General features: G+C 36.5%; 1 protein-coding gene across 1 annotated transcript in view; it reads left to right on the forward strand.

The window, feature by feature from the left end:
• The first annotated feature begins 185 nt into the window (after positions 1-185).
• Positions 186-22,740, forward strand: part of LOC107075817 (transmembrane protein 263) — a 63,100-nt gene continuing 40,545 nt past the window's right edge. The window contains exons 1-2 of the mRNA XM_015338509.2: positions 186-362; positions 1,296-1,395. Coding sequence (XP_015193995.1) covers positions 357-362; positions 1,296-1,395 — 106 coding nt within the window. The 5' untranslated portion in view covers positions 186-356. The remainder of the gene's footprint in view (positions 363-1,295; positions 1,396-22,740) is intronic.

The following is a 22,740-nucleotide window of genomic DNA, read 5'->3' on the forward strand; positions in this document are numbered from 1 at the left end:
AACATCGGCCAATACATGTGTCTTATGACTCAAACCACAAATTGTATCTTCATGCACATTCTTTCAGAAGATTAAAAAAAATATGATGGACACAATACGTGCTTCATCAGTTAAAGCATTGGCTCCCTCTTGTGGCCAACAAGTTGTAATAGCAACGTTAGCCAAATTCAATATAAACATTCAAACGTCACTTCCTGTTACATTTACGCAGAAAACATACTGCAGCTGTTTAAGGGCTTAATAAACTAATGCAATTAATTCTGTTCTGATAATTAAAACAGGGGTTTATGTGGACCCAGTATTATTTTTAAACAAGCCTTCGGAGCTATAAGTACGCATCTGTAATTGTTGCAGCAATGAAGGTGAGTGGGGGCGGTTTTGTTTTCGTTATCTAGCTGGCTGTAATTGTTTGCACATCACTGTCCAATACTAAGGCCGAAATCATGTGTTATTATGAATACTTCCGAGGCTGCTTATCGTATGGAGTGTTTTGTGACGTATTAAAAACAAACCGGTCGTCGTGCGTAGTGTCTTTCTTAGAAAGGGTGATTTTCCAGGGAAAGTATGAATTAAATGATCCGTGGTAAAAGCCGATACTGGCAATTAAATCTTTTAAGTGTTATGTCCCATTTAATACCAAGGCACGTGCTTTTTGTATACTTTAATGAACTGTTTTTTTATATTACGATAAACTATACTGTGAACAGTACAGTACGCAACTCGTTTTGCTACTTTGTTTCTTTTGCAAATGACAGCACTAAGAACAATCATGTGGGAAGTTTTAAAGCTGCAATTTTTAGTTTCTTGTGCTTCGCTCATTTTAAAATGGAATTACAAATAGTTAAGACATTTAAGGGTTACATCTTAATCAAGGTGACGTTGCTGATATCATTGTGCTAGATATTTCGCTCAGATTGCCCCAGTAAGATGCACAGTTTAACCTGAATATAACTGGAGTACTTCGGATAAAAGCGTCAGGCTTTATTTTCAATAAAGTATTTAACATACCTATCTTATTAAAATGGTCATTTAATAGCAAGATCCAGTATTTTATCCCTGCTTATTAACATGCAGAATTAGTTTGGGTACAAAAATTACTTTGATCTGAATTAACTGTATAGCACTTTAGATGTAGACAGCCATGATTGTTTACTTGCAAACCTTAAATTTCCAAAAATTTAATTAGTAGATGAGGTATTAGAAACAAAAGATGTATCTGGAAGACAGTTTTCATTTAACATGAACTTATTAGTATGCGTCTGAAAGGAACAAAAATTTCATTCTTTTATTGACAGGGACCCAACACAGACTCTGAGACTGTGGAGGACCTGGGCTCATCAGAGAACTCAAACACCGAACAGCTCCCACCGTACCTGAGAGACGAACCACCAGAAGGTAAATTGCTGCCTAGTTTTACGATTCAGTGGGGCAGCTAATTTGTTGCATCTTTCAATTAAGAAAAGGATGTAGTAGTTCCAAGCACTCTTAGAGATCAGATAAGCAGAGATTACATCAAGGCTGCTCAAACCACGGCCTTCCCAATGCATTCCTGGGCAAATCTGACTGATTGGACATCAGTACATCAAACTGAGGTACTGGTTTCATTGACATACCACACCAGAGCAGATCGGAAGGTTTGCATATTGAAGAATAGACACAGAACATCATGGGCTTTTCCCTAGTTGCTGGCTGGATGTACAGTATAGCAGTTTACTATCCCTTTCCCAGTTCCAAACGGGCTGACCCTAAACTCTGCTGGATTGCCACCTTCAAGAGTGAGGATTGGAGTGGTTCTAAAGCCACTTCCAAAGAAGGGGAGCAGGAACTGGCCTCAGAAGAAAAAACAAACATGCAGCTCAAGAACAAGACTCTTACAGCCAAAAGACAACCTAATCCCTTACTGCATAGCTCATACAGCCCAAACAGGCTACCATGCTCACCCCGGTGTTTTATAACAGCAGCCCTGTTTAATTGACTACACCAAATCAAATTCCACATGAAGAATTCCTCTCCAATTAATATATTAGAATGAGGTCTTGATTTTGAATTAATTTAAGTATAAAAGCCCGGGCTAATGTCTTATTAAATTATTAATTCAATTGGATAGTTAAGATCATTTATGAGGATGGTGTGGCAAATGTCAAAGACTGGAGTTTCCCAGTTCTGATATTACAGTTCACAGTATTTCCATTGTGATTAGGGGTATAAGGATCAAGGGAGTTTTAAAAAATATTTCCCTTTACCCATTGAACTGAAAGACACATGTAGTTTAAAAAGGCATTACATGACAGTAACATGCTAACCTCAAAATATTCCTCTTCTCTCTTTTGCAATTTAAGTTTATGTCAATTTCACAGTCATTTATGATGGGGGGAGGGGATTAAGATGAGAAATAGAGAACTCAAGACTTCATTTTATTTGTTGAGATTGGTTAATTTATGAGATGTTATGGATTAAGATATTTGAACATTTTAAATGGAGTAAAATGAGTTTGCCATTCATTTATATCCAACATATGATTAATAGTTTTACACTTATATAGTGCTTTTCTGGACACTCCACTCAAAGCGCTTTACAGGTAATGGGGATTCCCCTCCACCACCACCAATGTGCAGCATCCACCTGGATGATGCAACGGCAGCCATAGTGTGCCAGAACGCTCACCACACATCAGCTATCAGTGGGGAGGAGAGCAGAGTAATGAAGCCAATTCATAGAGGGGGATTATTAGGAGGCCATGATTGGTAAGGGCCAATGGGAAATTTGGCCAGGACACCGGGGTTACACCCCTACTCTTTTCGAGAAGTGCCCTGGGATTTGTAATGACCACAGAGAGTCAGGACCTCAGTTTTACGTCTCATCCGAAGGACGGCGCCTGTTTACAGTATAGTGTCCCCGTCACTATACTGGGGCATTAGGACCCACATGGACTGCAGGGGGGTGAGCGCCCCCTGCTGGCCCCACTAACATCTCTTCCAGCAGCAACCTTAGTTTTTCCCAGGAGGTCTCCCATCCAGGTACTGACCAGACTCACACCTCCTGAGCTTCAGTGGGGTGCCAGTTGTGAGTCGTAGGGTGATATGGCTGCTAGGGTAAATCAATCAATCAATTGTACAGTTCTGCTGTACAAAACCAACTATTCTCCATAATACTTAATTTATGTATTATGTATAAATGCAAAGTCACCATATAAAATAATCAATGCAATTACAATTAAAACTCTTAAGAAACTTTCTGTTGACCTCTGCTTTTAGCATGACAATACAGAGATTAACAATGAAACAAAAACTTAATTTTATTTTGTTACTTTTAAATTATATCTGTCATTTAATGTCTGGAAATCCCTGAAAAGATTTACTTCTCCATGATTTCTCAGTTAGCAGTTTTTATATTGTGCAATACCATGTTGCAGCTGATATTGGTACAAGTTGCTGTTGATTCTAACTTCTGTTTCCAAAAGCTGATTGTTTTAAACTGACTTTCATGGGTGATAAATGTTCTGGTGACACAAAAACGTTGTTTGCATTACAGTGTAAAATGCCCTAGCAGGAGCACAATTGAGTTTAGTAGACAGAAGACGTATTGTGGTGCTGTGTGTTTATTTTTGGGTTAAAAGAAGTGTTTGCAGACTCTTAATTAGATGAAACCTGTGTGTCTATCTCTTGCCATTATACTGTAAGTGGGACTCTGGAGTCCCTTGGATTGTCATCAAATATGCCTGGTTTCAAATATGAAGGCCAGTTTCTGTGAGTGGCAGAAAATCACCTGAATTTCTGAGTGCACTACGTTTTAGACATGGTAAGTTGTTTGACCATGAAGTGAGTTTGTGTTTTAAAAAAGGAGCTTGGCAGTCACATATTCTGTAAATCACAGAATCAGAATTTACTGTGTACATCTATTTTTAAATACTGTTCTAATACTGCAAGTAGCGATCTTAATTAGTATATTGGACTAGGCTAAAATAGGCTAAATGCTGTGTCCTTCTTTCTTGCTACTGTAGCTGCGTTGCACAGCTTTAGTGCTGAGAGGCTGCAATCTGGAAGGTCTTACAGGTCACTTTCTAATGCTAGCATATCTGAAGAATGGAGGAGAGGTACAGAATTGATCCAGACAAGTTAGTAATTAGCTGAGGTAGATAGTTAAGAGCTTAGGTGGAATGATCACCATGAAGTACTAGTTGTGTACTCCCGCAATGTAGAGCAATGTAATGTTTGCCTTCATGTACGATTACATACTCTGCCGAATGTAAAATGCAGTACGTATAACAGTCTGTCTTGTTCAGCAGAAGGTGTACGTTAAAAATTTAAGGCCTAAACATTTTTTGTTTTTATATTTGCGTAATAAAAGCTAAAACATCACCGTGTCCTGGATTTCTAGAAGTGCTCTGAGTTTTTCCACATTTGCTCCAGTAGGATACAGCATGGCATGGGAGAATTATGTGAGACGTGCCATCATGCCAGTGTCCTGTAGGGGGACCTCTAGTCTAACAATTGGACATGTTGATTCATTGAGTCATTTTGACCTTATTCAGACGAAAGGCCTTTTTTTTCCCTCAGATTTAGAACATTGCATAATTCATATTTTAGGTAATTGCCTTTTTTTATGAAAATACTGCTTCATAGAGTGTTTCTGAAACCTTTTGTCATATGCCTTGTAACACAGGAATGTATGGAATGGTTAAAAAATATTATATATCTTTCAGAAATACTAAATCTACTGTAGTGTTAAATAATAGTGTTAAGTAATGTTGAAATGTTTTCAGACAAGCATGTTTTCAAACAGAGTTGTGGTGTATCAAATCCACAATAAATATATTATACAAATGTTTAAAAGTCCCATGCATTAAAACTCCAGTACATGTTTTTTTTTACATTTAAATTTGCAATTGATGAAAATCTGATGCCACTAGGTGGCAGTGGGGAAAAACACAGATCTCAAAGCTATTAACTTTAATAAACTATAACAAAGACCTTTGTGATTTTGAGTATAACTACTTTATTAACTTTTCTGAGGAAAGAAAACTATTTAGTGTTGGAGTCATCAGTCAAAAATGATTACTGCTCAGAGCCCCTTGAGATGTGAATGGGAAAGAGGGTGATAAGGTGTAAAAGGAGATGTGAATCTGTTTCCTACTGGAATTTACCTCCTTGTGTTCCTCTGCACACTGATGCAGCTCCCCAGTCTAGCTTAATTGGAAAAAGATGTCAGAAGGAGGAATGTTTCACAAATGAGTTTTGCTTTTAAGACAAGGTTTTAAAAAGCCTTTTACACTATGTTTATGTTCAAAGTGAACATACAAAATAATTTAATAGGATTTCCTTCAAGTGTTAACATTTAAAACTCAAACCTAATATGAATATCCTTGAATGAAGCTTTAAGTAAAGTGTTTAGTTCATTGTAAAGTCAAAAGTATTATTTTTATTGCCAGTAGATGCCAATATGATTCGTGGTCCAGTTCTATAACAGTATGGCGTCTATGTGAATTTGGCTTGCTCTTCTTATGTTTGAGGGGTGTTTCGCTGGGATCCTGTCATTTTTGCAAGGTGTAATACTGTCTTGCTCCATATCCTGCTGGGATAGGCTCCTGGTTCCCGTGACCGTTACTGAGAAAAAGTGGCTATTCTGACGATGGATGGCCAAATAAAAATAATAAAGTGCAATAACTTTATTATTAAAATTAAACAGTTCACAGTGTTTAGTCCTACGGACAGTGACATGGTTACTTCACTAGAATACTAGCTTTAGAAAAGCAGATTGTTCCAGTAAATTATTTATTGCTTTTTGCTGGCTATACAGTTATTCATGATTCTCTGTTCTTTGTGAGTAGTTGTTGGTCATATTAAATAACATGAAGAACTAAAATGTCTCATCACAAAATTTGATTATAACAGAATATGAAAGTTTGTACAGTACATGAAAATGATCATGATTATTTGCATAGCAGATGGCCTTATCCAGGATGATTTAAAGTCTGCCAATGTTTACAGTGCATCAAGTGTAAGTACAAAACAAATGATAGATGTGATAATGTGCAAATACAGTTAATTGTATTAATCTATTTTTATTTAATTATCAATAAGTGTAGCACAACAATGCTGCAAGTGCAGGTGTTGGATTCTTTTTAAACACCATGTGCAAATGTGGCACAAAAAAAAGTAAGAACTAAAATAAGAACTGAAACGATCCCAAGTGTAAACAGAGTTTTGAAGCAGGGTGGTAACTACTACTCTAAAATGAAGTTCAGCCTTATACATAAAAAAGCTGAACAACAAAAGCATGTCAGGGCTTAAATAAACCAATATATTTTATAGTATACATTATGCAGTCTCTGCAGAGATCTAAAAGACTGTTAAGCCAGAAACAATTCAATATCTGTCGTTTTCATGTTATAAAGCTATTTTACTGCTCCCTGCTCTGTCTCTCTCCACATCTGCTAAGTTCAGCGGTATTTGGAAAGGTCTGTTGATTTGTCTTAGCAGTTCTTGATATATTTAGTGACTAAAGTAATAAGTAATGTACCCACAGCATATGTATGGTATATTGAGTCAGGAAAGAGCTTTTAGGAAATTCTAACCTAAATTATTTATGCATGAGTGGAGAGATGCTTTTTCCTGTATCCTGGTCCTCTGTGGAAGCACTTCATGTGTCTATTGCTCTCGTACAAAACCCTATTTACCATCTCTATGTTTTGTTTTGCAAGAAAGTCTCACTTGCTAGAACAGTTTCATTCTATATGTAAATCTGCTGAAACCATTATACTCTGTACTGTCAATATGCAGAAGTCAACCTACCATAAAATGCAAAACCTCTTTTATCTTATTTTCTTTATGGTAAAAATAGCTTACAGTATGTCTTTTAAGTCCAAAGCAATGATGATTTAATATGGTTAATTTATTTAATTTATTCTTCAAATGTTTCATAGTTTTAAAAATTGCATCCTAGGGGACTTAGGGATAATTTTATCTCGCTTCACTGAAGCAGATGAGTTATTAGTTTCCCCCTCTCTGGTGTAAAACAAATACTTATCAGTCAATATGCTTTGAATACATAAAAAGGAATATGAAAATAATCCAGATGCACCCTACTCTTTGAAGACTGGAGTTATTTTTGTGCGTTTCTTTTGAGACCACATTTGGACACTACAAGTAAACTGTGCTAATTTTCTAGAACCAAAAAATGTGTAATTCGGGCATAGGAGTGCATAAACCATAGATTTGATAATGGATCTTTTCCTCTTCCAAACATTTTAAAAGAGAAATGTCTCTCTTTCTCTGCTTTTCATATTGGATTCCTGTGGAGAGAAAAAAAGAACACCTGTCCTGTTCCAACACCACTGCGTGCCTGCAAACACCTGGGAGGTTGCAGGGGTCACTGTGCTGCTGAGATCCAAGACATCCCTGTTTGGCTAATCCCTCACTAACCCCATTGACACTCAACTGATCATACTCTGCTGCTTGGAGAGTACCGATCAGAATCGGCTGGTGACTTGGCCCAGGCTGGAACCCGTGATCACAGAGCTCAGCCCTCGTTCAGATGAGAGCACCTTCCCTAGTTGAGCCACTAATTTAGTGTACAGTAAGTAGTGGAGGATGATCTCTTGTAGTGACATACTGTAGCTCAACAGCTAATTTTCAATGTCATTTGGCTTGGTGTCACCTCAGCCCTTAGTGTTTCACAGTTTCTCCCAATCGGTAATTGACACATCTGTGCCTGGGCAGCTTCATGTCTCACACTGGCATTATGAAACTTTGGACAGTGGGAGAAATGTGGGCTTAAGCGCTGGTTTGCCTTTCTTCTGAGGATTTGTCTGACGCCTCAAGTGATGGCCACTGTATCTTCAGGCACTTGCATTTCCGCACTGTCTCCTCAAATAAAATGAAATGTTCTCAACCATCCAACTCTGCAGTTCAATGTTGTTTCTGACCTCACAATGGGTGTCTCTCCTCAGCTGAACCCATGCAGGCCAGGTGATAGGTGGCTTAAGGCAGGCAAGGGGAGCTCTAGGGAAGCAAACCTGACTCAGCTTGTCATCTGTGCAGTGAGTTTGTGTTCTTTCGTGCAACTTTTCTGTTACCAGTAGGTAACTGGTAACTATTGCATCTATTGAAACAGTGAAGACTGAGTTGTGATTTCTGTAGTAACTTCACACTGTCCTCATCATCATCCTCATCTTTCTGTGGTCCCCACGGGATAATTAGTATATGATTCTAACAGACCTTACTATATTACACATTAATTAGAATGCTGTTCTCTGGAGGCAGCTCAGCAAACTTCTCTGTTCTAAGGTTATCTACTTCTCCAGCCTTTGCGGAGATAAGGAATGGAGTAATGGTTAAGCATTATTGATCGTGCTCAAGTCGATGGCATTATTAATTGACAGTTAGCTTTTTTTTTGCACTTTGACGAGAGTGGTCAGAGCTCTTGAAGTGCACTCAGTGATGCTAATGTTGTAAATCTTCAGGCTATTTCTGGCATTTTATTGTGGTGTACTGGGCAGTGACAAGGAGATAAACAACAGGGTACTACGATTATTCAGAAAAAAAATGAAGACCTGTGTTTTGACGAGGAGAGAAGAAAACTGTTCTCCTTGAGTAGTAGACATACTTCAAGAACAATCCTATTACACTGTTGAATAAATCTCCTTTCTTGCCCTGTCTGTCATAATATACATTCATTTTTTAAGAACGGTTCCAAAGAAAAAGAACAAAGAGAGAGTGGACTTACAAATGCCAATCAGTGTAGCTGATCAGCTGCTTTTGGAAAGAAAGGGTTTTTAACAACGATTACACATTTATTGTTTGCATTTCCAACTTGTTTAGTGATGTATTGTACAGTATGTAGTAGGTAGGCAGAGAAATGCTAAATTATTGGATGCAGCTCATTATTGCACGAAAGTAAATGAGAATGATTGTATCTGGAGAAGAACATAATGTATAGGGTTATGCTTTGCAGCACAAGTCTAGATCCCTATTTTTATTTAAACAGAAAATCTTAATTTCATATACAGTATAAGTATATTGTATAAGTAATGTGTGTTTACGATTCAAGACACTGAACTGTTTTACTATGTTAATGTAAATGCATAGCATAATTAATGGTAAAACTGTTACAGTCTTCTTCAAGTTGAAAATTTATATGAATGCACTTGATGAAACTTTGAAAGCCCTTTATAAATAACAGTCTACAAAGATGCAGTAAAAAAGTGACCCTTTCATGTTTTGAATTTGTACTTCTGAGGCAACTGGAATATAAGCTTAAGAGCCAAACATAATTCTTTGTTGGAAGGCTGCTGAGTAGAAATGATTTTCTGCTTTAGTCACTCCTCATTTATTTGGCTGTAAAGAGGATTAAAGGTATAAGAACCACTACAAATCTGCTTTATCTGGACCTGAGGTTATTAAAATAGAAAATGCTCTGAACTGCATTCAGGTCTGCTTTTATAAACAGCCGTCACTCTAAAGCTACTAAAGCAAACTACTTCAGTTTCCTTTATTTCTTGTGCACATATAATGAATACTGTTTGCAGTTTCTCATTGTCTAAATATTTATAGTAAAAAAAAAAGTATTCTGCAGCACCCTTAGCACGGAAACAAAAAGACAGCACTCATGTTTTGTTACTGTTTGGTAAAGAAGAAAGACATTCACATGTTCCCAGTATGATGTTAGATGTGGGGCTGTAGTGTAATGTGTTTTTCTTAGATTTTATGGAGTAAAAGTTCTCCAAAAAAGTAATCCAAAAGCTGACAAATACAGCAAATACCCTGGAAATGCAATGAGTTCGTTATTAACATTAAAGAGTTTTCTCCCCACAGTATCTCTGTACTGTATGTACAGTATGTTGCTTAAACATTCGGTGATTCTTAGCCTGTAAAAAATGTTTCAGGCTCCCTCAAATTTGATATTTCAAGCCAAGTTATCGTTATTGATTTTTATTATTGTCTAATTTCTGGATAAATGTTGCATTATATTGAGAGAAGAAAAAACAAGAGATTAAAATATTAAATGGAATTCATCTTGATATTCTTTTGTGATGTAATGATGCAACGACCTGGTTCTATTTTTTTTAATATAAAGTAATACATTTATGATTTTTTATAATATATGAATAACTAATAGCTTTCACACACAGCAATGTGTAGGCTAGTATCCTTTTGAATTAAGAAGAGCACTATATTTCTTCAAAAGAAAAAAAGACAAACCTGTTTGAATGTATTGTGGTCTTCTGACTTTCAAAAGGTTGTTCTGAAGGGTATAACAAAAATATGATGTGTTACATGTTATTAATATCGTAAATTAGCTTTTATTGACTTTTCTCTCCTGTTTGCTTATAGATACGCAAAATATTCAATCATTTTGACATATTCAGTTCACATCAGTGGTAGAGTTTGATGTTGTGTGTAACTGTGATGGATGGATTGTCAGCACACAGTCCACAGAGGAGATAACATTTATACCTCACAGTTGACTTGTGCATCTTGATGCTTTTGATTATCTATTTTTCCCTACTCATCCATTCCCTACAGTGGTTTCCCTGTCCTTTCTATATTATCCAAAATCATGTTGTTTAATAAATCTGATCACTCTTTGCAGATTCAGATATACAGTAGCAATGATAAAGAAGTTACAACTAGCAATGGTATTCATATGTAAAATACCAGTTTACCACAGTAGTTTATGAGAGATTAAGGGAGGCAAAATTTGTGCACATAAAAAAAGACAATTCATTTGCAAATTATGATAAGTTTTGTGTTTTGATTAGCTCCTGAAAATATCATATCACCAGTCTGCCCCTGATTCATGCTGCTGGCACCACTGAGGCTGCTGAAGCTTCACTCGTAAGACATAAACTTTAGGTTCTACACTCTTTGGCAGATTTCACCCTGTGTGCAGTCAGTATCTGCTTCAAGGAGAGTCTAAGGCGTGGATTGAATCAAAATTATGACCTCCCCACCAACAGCAAATTACAAAACCCAGTGTTTTTCATGGTGTGTTTCCATTAACTACAAGGAACAGGCCTCTTGCGAGCAAAAAGCTATCATCAAGTACTGTGTTTGTAATTTGCAAGTATTGGGTTGGTAAAACTTTGATAGAGCCTGTGAGTAAATCTTTCTAAAAATATTTTCATTGTAATCTTGGGGAGCACAGACACTGGCAAATCCTCAGCCAGGACTGGAAACAGCAACAGTAAAGATTAAAATCAGCGAGTGCCTCAGGAGAGTGACTCATGTACCGCTCCGTAGAAGGTGCTGCATTCAGAATAACCACTGGGAGCTATGACAGAGAACCCTACTACTTAATTAATGAGATGATTTTGAAGAGAAAAAAACATAGCCTAATGTATTTGGTGGCTTTTTAAACGATGAGGAAACTAATTCGCTTAAGTTAGAAGCCTAGAGGTAAAAACCTTCTAATTCAGCCACCCTGTATCTTTGTTTGCCATTTATGCAGCCCAAGAGCTTGTATTGGTCAGCTCTAATGCCGAGAAACATGCATCATCTGGCCCATGGGTCCTCTGAGCTGCGCTGTAGTTACAGCTGAAACAAAAGCCTGAGGCAAATGGTAGCAAGAAGGTTTTAAACAAAGTCAGCAAATATAGGTGGATCTGTACTGTACTGCCCAGTGTGATTAATTTTTGGAGGGAAATATACTGACAATGGGTATTTCAACTCCTAGTTTAAAGCTAACTAATTAAAACAATTTGTAGGAATGCTAATCTCAAAACAGCATTAAAATGTCTTATCTGAGAGGGTTCTTATTTCTATAAATAATGTGTATTTGCCTGGTTTGTGAGTTAATACAATATTCTTTAAAAAAAAACAGTAAAAAAACCTATCACTTCAGACTTTGCAGGACATTAGTGATACTGGGGTTAAAAGCCATTTGATCTTTGTATGATATTAATTGCGGACTCAGATGTATTGTAATGTGAAATTATACCCATGCCGAGTTGAGAATCAGTAATGACCAAGATATGTTGAAAAATCAGAATGTTAAAAGGGAAGTTGTTTTTACTTAATGTAAAACATAACAGTCCATGCATTTCAGGACAGATTACGGGCAATTAGGATTTACAGTGCCCCATCTTTTGCTCTCTGCCCCCAAAATGGGAAATCTTTTCTTCCAAGAAACTTGACATCCCAGCTGCAGTGAATTCTGTCAATTCCACATCAGTGTGGATCACACTGGAAAAGAAAAAGAAGGTTCTGCTGTGAATGTTACAATTTTTATACATATTGTATAGCATTACGTTTCTCTGTTCTGTCTTGCTTTGACATGCAGAGATGCATAGATATGATATTAATGTGAATTTCATACTGTACATCCCAGAAGCTACAGCATTATAGCCTACATGTCAGTTGGGAATGAAGGCACTAGACACAGATTCATTAAATTGACGAGGGTATTAAGTTTAGTTAATCTTTTCCCATTATATGGGGCAGTTTGTCCCTTATCTTTTTTAACCAGAAGCATTTGGGATCTGAGAGCATTTTTTTAAATTACTTCTGCACAAATGGAGCAATTCTTTTGTTGCTCTTGGGGTTTTCTGGCACTCCGAACAGACCTTAGAATGTTGTTTTTATCTCTAATGTAAGAGGGCCCACCTCAGCAACAGAACCTGGATGTAGAAACAGTACACTTGATTTTGAAGAATTGTATTGAGCAATTGATTTTGTAGAAACAGATTTGATTTTTGTATTCTTTGTGGCATTCAAAACGTGATAGGAGGAGAATATTTGAAGTTTAGAGCTACCATCTTGCATAATGTACAAAAAGTAAAATATTGATTTCCATTAAGTAAAAATCAGGTTACTTTTCTTTCTTTAATGTTGGTTCTTTCCTAGTTTATTTTTATACCAAAATCATCATCTAAACTGTAGATCACATACAGTATACAGTAAAGTGATTAGATTCTATTTAAATGTGTGCTTGAAATAAATGTTTTTTAAGTGATTGTGATTTTTTAGATTATCTCTGAATTTTGAATTGCAACTGCATCATATTATTTTTGCTTTTAAAAAGTTTAATCCAACAGCAATTCAAAGCTCAGTTTCTATTTCTAAGAAATGTAAGTTTTAGTTTTCTAGTACCTCTACCTACAAAAGAGATGGGTATGAAAACTCATAAATAAATGAATACATGAATGTTGTTGGATGATTCTTTTATTGATCTTAGGTAAAGAGTATTTTTTGTATGGAATTATAGATAGACTACTTTCTGTTAAATGTCATGTATTCAGTTGATTAATTTGTACTTTTTTGTGTGCCGTACTAGGTTGCTCTTAATTACATCACAGTAAAAGACCGAGTACATTTCTTCTAGTTTTGTAGACTATAGAAAAAATATTCTGTGCACATTTCATTCACAAAATAAAACTTCAAAACGTCACTATAATCCATTGGGACTTAAGTCAACTTTGACAGGTAAAAGTACTTGAATATTCGTAAAAAATACATGAAGACCGCATTAATGTGACAGAAGCTCATTGTAACTTTTAAAAAAGGATTCTGGGACATAAAAGAGAATGACATGAGAGTTCAGAAACCCATCTACCATTTCAGTTTGTTTGCATGGCTGTAGGAGGTGTTTAAGAAGAATCTTGTAATTGTCCTAAAATGCTTTAAGACATCTTGGTTGGAAAAGTACTCATGTGAGTCTAACTAGTTGGGACTAGTACAAGAAACAAAAAGAATGGTAGTAATGACTGTTTCTGTTGGAAAAAGGGCTGTCTTGGTTTTGAATCTTTTCTCCCTTGAATAACTTAAGTAAGCTAAGCAGTTCACAATGCTTGTCCTGAACTATCAAGATATTGTTTACAAAAAGAATTGTATTGGAACACAATGAAAAGATTGCTGAAAAAATGAACTACCTGAGTTTCTATATGAACATATAATAGAGTAGGAGAGAAGGCCATTAAGCCCATCTAGCTTGTTTTAGTTGCTAATTGATCTGATGATCTAATTAAGTTTCTTTATAGCAGCTAGAATATCAGCTTCAACAACATTGCTGAGTAGCTTAGACAAGGAGAAAGTAGGGAACAAACATTTGTTTCACAGAAGTCGAAAACAGAATTATTTTAAAGATATGTACTGTATCTAATTTCTTATTAGGTTGTAACATTATACAGCGTGTATGTATTTTTAAAGTTTGAGAAAAAGCGAATCCTGGAAGAAATCCTACACAAAGATCCAAAAGATTACAGTAGTAAGTATTGTGTCATTACTGACTTTCCTAATAAGTTACTGCTACATATTGTGTAATATAACAGTGGTATACACTATTACACTTTTATCACTGTTAATTTAAAAATAAATCTTAATGTTCTTTGTAAATGTATTGTTTTATGAAGCAAACTTTGGAAGGTTTATATTTGTCCTAGTATACTGTATCATAATTGTATTAACCTACCTGAAATTATTTCTTTGCTTTCAGATATTATATTGTCAAGAACTGCACACATTGAAATGAGTCATCATGAAGTACATTCCAGAATGTACTCAATTAATATTTAAAAGACAGATGCAATCTTAATAATTTGATCATTAGTACCCGCCAATTGAGACTAGCAATCACTCAACCATTTCTTTCAAGAAAGACTACATAATCCAGCTTCTGATGACTTCACTAAGTCTGTTTTCCCTGGAAAACTATGATCTTATGGAGGTTTCTGACTTGACTTTGAACCTGTTAGATCATGTTCAGTAAACAAAATTGTTTCCACCATCTTCAGGATAGGATTTCCATTAGTCATTGTGGATCAGGGGGCTCATATTGGTACAAAATAAACACCTGTAGTTCGCAGGCTGCCTAGATAAACAAACAGACATCTCAGTTTTTTGCAGTAGCTGTTTGGTAATGCCTTTGTTATCACATATGCTTCTACTGTATCATCCCCCAGGTGAGGTGCAGTTTGAGATGGATTTATCTTTTTCTAATTATAGTTTGGCCTGAGAGTTAATTTAGCCCTCCAGTTGTGGTTGTGCAATGCATTTTATTTAATTATAGTCTTGATACTAGCTGTTACAGCAAGCATACACTTAACCTTTGTTCAGAGCAAGATTGTGATATTTTAGGTCGACTCCATAGTCTAGATTTCTTTGTAATTGTGTTTGTATTCTTATTTTTTGACCTAAAAACGTTATTTATAGATCTATCTCATCTAATTTTTAATAGTATTTACAGAGCCTTAATCAGAGCTTTACAGAAAACAGGTTTTTGTTTTCTTTTATGATACATCTGGCAGTGTTTGACAAAATGCTAAATGATCCTACGCATTTTCTGTTAGGAGTATTGGTAAGGGGGTGTTTTGCTGAAATTTCTAATTAAGAATCAGTAGATTTCCTAAAAAAGAAATTGGAAAACCTAATTTTGATTTTTTTCTGTGGTTCCACTATGGATCAAGCAGTTGACTATCATCACTGCAACGTTCTTAGCTCCTTGGTTAATAGGCATTGCCTGTTTTTGTCCTCCTCACCAGAACACAAACAGGGAAACTTTTCTGTCGACAGGAAAAGGTGCATACCCCTCTCTCTTCTGAGGGTGTTCCAATTGTTGCCATCCCAAAAACCACCAACCCCGAAGAGCTATCAACCGTGGTCAGCCAGAGGTATCATGGTATAATCTTATAATAACAAGAGGTATCAGTGTGCTAGAAATATATTAATTAGGTTTAAGTTCAGATTCAACAAATGTTCAATTCTGGAATTTTTCAAGCAGGTTAGAATTATACCTGTTTTTCTGCAAATATTTCATATAAGATTGTTTGATTTATAGTATTTTTTTAATATAAATATTTATAGTATTTATTGTTTGATTTATATCTTTGATTCTTATTTAGAAGCATAGGTAGGTAGGTCCCTTTTCAGGCCATAAAGGCCCATGGAGGGTGAGGGCCCCGATTTTTCTCCACCATCCAACACTGGTGGTGGAGGTGGTGAGATCAGCATCACACTCCGGCCACTCCATTACCCTTAGAAGGATTAACCCCTGGAAAGCAGGCTGGGTCTGGAAGAAATTAGAGCAAGCTACTATACATCGCTCGCCCCTAGCTGGGATTGAACCCGGGACCTTCCGGTCAGGAGCGAGACGCCCTCGCTGTCTGTGCTACCACGGCTCGCTTTAGAAAGAGATTGTGCACTAATTCATTTAGATAGATGCTCACTGTATGTCTCTGTACGGTTATAGCTCCACCTTTATAGTTTTACAGGGAATCATTAGCTTTAAAGCATGAGAATAGTCATAGAACATATTGGCACAGTGTTGGTTGTTTATTATGGATAGTTGGTAAATTAAACATTTTTATACCCAATTACTTATCTATTCTGAGCTCTAATCCAATCCCAGATACATAAATAATACAAAAATGACAGATTTGGTGAACTCCTCTTTCACTGCTGGTGTTTGCAAAAGAGTGACAATCCATCTCTATCTGTTTTCTGCAAGAACAATGACAGAGCAGCTTGGAGCCTCCATGCCATCTGGATAAATTGGTAAATTATGACAGTTCATTAATTCTGCTTTCCTCTCTGGTACATTTTGCTTGGGGGGCAAGCAGAGGAAGAGCATGACAGCCATTACGGTCAATACTAAAACTGTCATTTCTGGGAATAAAAAATGAAATGAGGTGTGTGTGTGTGTATGTTGGGGTGCTGGTCATGGGGAAGAATAGAATAAATAATTTAAAGGCAGGAGATTTCAGCCAGACGTAATTACCTTGAGATTAAAGTCTTGAATGAGGCATGTGACAGGAAGCATCGGATATTTATTGATCTGTCAGTAAAGGGAGGGACCATGGAGGAAACGAAGCAAAAATAAAAATGGATTGGAGGAAAAAAGCTTTATCATCTGAGACAAGGTGTTAGTGTTTGAAATGGAAGGTTTGTTACTTGGACTTAATGAGTGAAACACAGGAAGATAGTAGAGCAATTAATTGATTCTTTTTTCATGATGATGAGCCTGCTATCAGATTGCACAGCCATGAGCCATGATCTCTGCTGCAGAACAGGCAAACATATCTTTGATAGGTACACTAGCATTACAATTTAGACATTTATCCAAAGTCTTTCACCATGTTATGCTGAGAAATAAATATGCTTCAAGACTGCACTTTTATTCCATTCTAACAAGACTACTTTCAAAGGAAGATGTTACACTGAGAGATGTGCTTCACTTTTTTTCATTCCAAATGAACTCCAGCCAATTTTCCATAGCTTTGTTTAAGTGGGGAAAAAAGGGAAGAGAATGATGACACACATGTTCTAGAGATAAAAATGGAAAGTAACCAGAATGTTATGACACACACCACAACAATATGTAGTACTTCTTCACAAAGGTTGATGAAAATACACAATAGTTCTTAATTTTTTGCCATATGGTTGTTCAAAGATAGGTCCCTAAGCCTGGCCAATTCCCTCTGTGTGTTTGACCTAATTTCTTTTTTTTTCCATAATTTTATAATTTCTTACATTTATTGCTGCACATAAAAGTTATTACTGCTGTTCATGCCCTGGGGCATCACTTGTTAATGAATCAGACTGCCTGTTGGGATATTCATCTTAATAAATAAAGAGCAACATGCATCCCTGCTAACCACAGAACTTCCTAAGCTAATGTGAATTCAACAGCGAACCTCTGTCTGGGGCTGTGCTTCTGCATCACTCACAGACGGCAGAATGGTGCTATTGCATTAATAAAATAAACAAGTGTGTTCTACATAAAGACAACAAATGGTTTATTTAAAGGGTCTCTCTCCTTCATCAAAGTACAGTGCATCACTACAGTGTATTGATCAACATTCCTGCACACTGTTCATTCTGTAACTCAAAGCCTTGGTTCCCCTGTTTTTGCCTTTGTCCCTCTGAAAGCATTTGCAATGTACCTTTCAGTGAGTTAATTGTCCATCATCTTAATACAAGCCAAAAATGAAATATTAAAGCTAGGATGAGGTTGCTCAGTGAATGTAGGAAACCAAGTTCTCCTCTTGTGTTAATTTGTTTTTAGAATTTGATTCAAGTGTTTTGTTATTGCTAAACTCACTCAATAAACACTGTTGTGTTTTGTTGTCTAAAGGTAATGCAAGGATGCATTGTTATTTAATGTATTTCAATAAATAGATAAGAGATAGAGATAAGATCTCTTTATTGGCCATATACAATTTCTTGTATTAGGAATTTGTCTTTTTGCATACCCCAGCTTGCTCTCCATGAGACACACAGACAGGGAGAGAAGCTGGGGGTCAGAGCGCAGGGTCAGCCATTTATACGGCGGCCCTGGAGCAGTCAAGTTAAGGGCCTTGCTCTGGGGTCCAACAGAGTAGGATTCCTCTGCCAGCCACCGGATATAAACTGGCAACCCTCATTATAATTTTCTCTTTGAACTTCTCGGGAAGTCTCATCCTGCAATTATTGGGAATCTAAACTGAAAGTGCAAATATTAAAAACAAATATAGTATGTCTATGCACATACTGCAGATGTTCATCTGTTGGCTTTTGTCAGTATTTATCACTTAGGTCAAGTAGAGGAGGCAATCTGTGACAGTTTGTAATTGGCCAGACCTCCTCACTATTCTTTTAAATCACAATGCAGCTTGTCTTGATTTCCCTGTTTCTGTCTTTGTCTCCCTGAAAGCATTTGCATGGATTAATGTACCTTTCAGTACAGTTAATTGTCCATAACCTTAACACAAACCAAAAATGAAATATTAAAGCCTAGACTCAGTGAAGATAGAACATCTGTGTTTTTCGCTTGTTTTAATTTGATATAATATTTTTTTTTGCTTTTTGCTAAACACTGATTGTTGTATCTCAAGGATGCATTTTCTAGTGCTTATATGAATATTTAAACTTACATGATAAAATAACCTCCTGCTAATTTTGTTTTTGGACTTCTCAGGAGGTCTTATGGAATCTAAACTGAAAGTGCAAACATCAGAAACATATCGGTCTATACAAATGCTGAATATGTTCAATTGCTGGCTTTTTATTAGCATGTGTCACATAGGGAAAGCTGAGGAGGTAGTGTGTGACAGTTTATAATTGGCCTGACCTCCTCACTACTCATTTAAATCACAATGCAACTTGTCTTGCTGAATTTAAAGAAAACTATTGCTGCACACAGAATTATGATACCGGTTAAAGTTACCATGGTGACCATGGTGACAATGACATTCCCATCCCCCTCTGTGAGAGGTTTTCTTATAATGTAGTGTCCGCTTTGTTACACTTTCAACTCTGCTGGGTTTTTTTGACAAGGTTACCTACACTGTGCAATCAGAAATCAGTTAGCATGATTTCCTCAGATGACCGAATGCTCTTTCTTGAGGCCAGTGAAAAAGCCTAAGGCAGCTTTGGATCCGGTCCCAGCTCTTGTCTAAGTAAACAGTAAGTGGAACTGCTCTGTTTTGCAGTCATTTTGGAAATGACCAAACTTTTACCAATCTGAACCCCTTCACCAGCGAACCTACCATGTTTAGGATATATTACATAACATAAATGACCAGGTCAGTTTTCTCCAAAATTCTCCACTGCAAATTGGTGGAATTTATTAGAAGGGAAAAAAAAGATTTGCCGCCTTTATTAAATGACCTAACTTCAGAAGATGTCTGGTATTTGCTATATGGCTAGGAACAATTTGACAAAAAGCAAGAGAAGCTGGAATAATGTAGCAACCAGTATTTACCTTTCTTTTGTATCGGGAAATTCTGTATTCCATGTCTGTCATATATGTATCTAGCAAAAAAGAAAATCAAATAACGCATTCTGTTGGAGCTTCCATAAACACATTAAAAGCATAGCACCAATTATTCTAACTACAGTACTGTATATTGATTTTTTTCAGTATAAATTGCTGGTTCTGGTCATGGCACAATCATTGTGAACATTTATGTGATGTACACATAAATAAGAAAAAAAAACCAAAACAGACCAACAGCTTTGATAAGATCAAGGACAGGTTTAAAAACGTGCTCATCCATTCTTTAGTGATTCAAATTTCCTGAAGTTCTTTGTAAAGTGTAATAAACTGTAACATTTCAAGGATCGTATCATTTCTTTGATGGAAGTAACTATAAAAAACATCTCTATCCATTAGTCTGCTGCTGAACTAACATGTTCAAGCTGCGTCAAGAAATGGGAAGGAAAAATGGTGTTGTGGGTTATTTACTAATGCTGAGTGGAATCAGTTGTAAAAATGTCAGGATCATGTAGTGTACATCACTATATAGTAGCCTGAGACAGTATGGCAAGATGGGAATCCATAGAGAAAGTTGGAAATATTGTGAATGTACAACAATGTAAAGTTTCAGTATTGTTTTTTTAATAGGCATTTAAAACTAGCCTGAGCTCATTAAGGTGCTTCTACAGGGTGCCAGTAGCACCTTACGGTCATTGAACATTTGCTGGCTTAAGTATGGGCTGTGTCATTTTCCTGGGGCAGCATCACACAAGTGAATGATCGTCATTAAGGTAGCTTGGGCTACCTAGGGTGATCAACGGTGACCTCTGCTGCTGGGCACCTGTGAGCTTACTGTGTTGTCAGTGAGAGCTACACAACTCTTCTCCTGCAAAGATGTGAAATCTGTCACAAGCAGTGGCAGCGATTCCAAATCTTTATTTGATTTTGTAAGAGTAGACACAACAAATGGAATCAAATCTCTAATAAGCTGTCTTTTTGTTATCACATTGACTTGTGATGCAGTATGCATTAATAGAAATATGGGGCCATTTTTGTAATATGTTGGCTTTATTGCACTTCATTAAGGACTGTCATTGAATATCTCTAATTGTAAGTTTGATGCCATATTGCAATATTACAAGTGGTCCTGCAAGATGAAGTAGCTTGCGGTTTATTTTCTTCACATTTTAATTATAATTAAGGTCAAATAAAACAGATAATTGCAGGAGTCATTCAACAGTTGGAAAGCTGATGACTTCTTTGTTTATTATGATGATTAAATTTTAATGACCATATTATGGGAGACACATGCAAACTTCAGAAGCATAGCAATAAATGTGTAACTGTGGAAGTTACAGGGCAAGAGGTTTCAGTGAACACAAAACTCCAGTAAAAATTAACTTTCTAATGATTCACTAATTAGCAGATTTGGCTCAGCAGGATCCTTGACAATTGATTTGCAATATGCCATTTTGTTAATGAGACTCGTGAGTACAGGTCTTGCATTCTGCCATTACTCATCTCCCCCTGCAGTTAATAAAATAATTGAGGTATAAAATCCCTAATGAAAACTTGCTCCCCATAACAAAACAAATATTTTCAAGGCTAGTTTGCATTGAAAGGGGTGGTATGATGTACCAAACAAAGAAAAAACAATTTCTTTCAAAATAATATAGTGTAACTTCAGCTATTTTACACCCTAATGCATTGCATGTTGGAAGTGAGGTTTATTTCTTGTATATTCTTATAGAAATATTCTATAATATTAATAATTTATAATACTATTTTTTATACCTGTACATGGGCCTTACTGTTCTGGTGGAAACCAGAATCACACTCTTATGAAAAAGTATTAACTGTGTTTTCAAGGATATCTGTGCATATAATGAAGGTAAAATAGGAATTTTACTCAATTAATATTAGCTACTTGATATGCTGGACTGGTTAAGCAGCACAGTGGTAGAGTGATTAGGATTTCTGCCTTGTAGCTCTGGGGCCCTGAGTTCAATTCTGGACCTGGGATGTTTGGAGTTCTCCTGTGTTCGCATGGGTTTCCTCCAGGTGCTCTGTTTACTTCCCACAGTCCACTAGGTTAATTGGCTCCTGACAAATTTGGCCCTGATGTGAGTGAGTGAGTGAGTGAGTGAGTGAGTGAGTGAGTGAGTGAGTGAGTGTTCGTGTGTTCGTGTGTGTGCGTCAGTGTTTGTATCTGTGTGTTCCCTGCAATGGACTGGCATCTCGCCCAAGGTGTGACCCGCATTGTGCCCGTTACTTGCTGGGAAAGGCTGTAGCTGTCCTGCAACTCTGGATTGGATAAAGTGATTAGAAGATGGATGTCTGGACATGCCTGTCCTGTACTTGCATTAATATTAGGGAGAGTTGCACCTGTCCTGTCTTTGTTGCCTTAGCTTTCCAATCACTGCTGTCAGGTTGCATTATTCTAAAGCAAGTAGATGTCCTGAAAATTAATGCATATCTGAGGACACATGTTCTTTACCTCTGCTGTAAATGTAGTCATAAGTAAAGATTAATTGTCAGCTCCAAACTGACTGATAATAGTGTAAGGGGCATAAAAATAAATATTTGGGGAACCAAATTTGTTATGTTCTGGTTGATGACTTTGGAACTTTTATGCGGAATTATAACTATAGTTTAAGCTTTGGGGGCTTCATAATGCAGGCACCAATCCTTGCATGTCCAAAATAAGAATAAATGAATATGCAAGTGCCTGGTTTGGGTACATTCAAAACTCTCTCCATACTTAATTAAATGGGTTTATGTACCGCATGTTTATGAAGAGCCAATTTCATGGGTTTGTGAGTTATGGATATGCATACATGCCATTTGAGACAAAAGGGTGTATTATGTATCAACGTGGTATCCTGTATGTCAGTAGAACAAGCTCATTTGGCTTCTTATTAATAGTTGTGCTCTTAAAAGGAATGGATAGTATGCATAGTTAACAGCCACACACTTTGTTCTTATCCCAGTGCCACTACTTAATGCATCACCTATCTTTAGTGTGCGTATTTGTTTTTAAAATACTACTCAACTATGAAAGGTCTCCTTTTT

This window comes from Lepisosteus oculatus, chromosome 21 (assembly GCF_040954835.1).
Source record: "Lepisosteus oculatus isolate fLepOcu1 chromosome 21, fLepOcu1.hap2, whole genome shotgun sequence".
NCBI classification, from domain to species: Eukaryota; Metazoa; Chordata; class Actinopteri; order Semionotiformes; family Lepisosteidae; genus Lepisosteus; species Lepisosteus oculatus.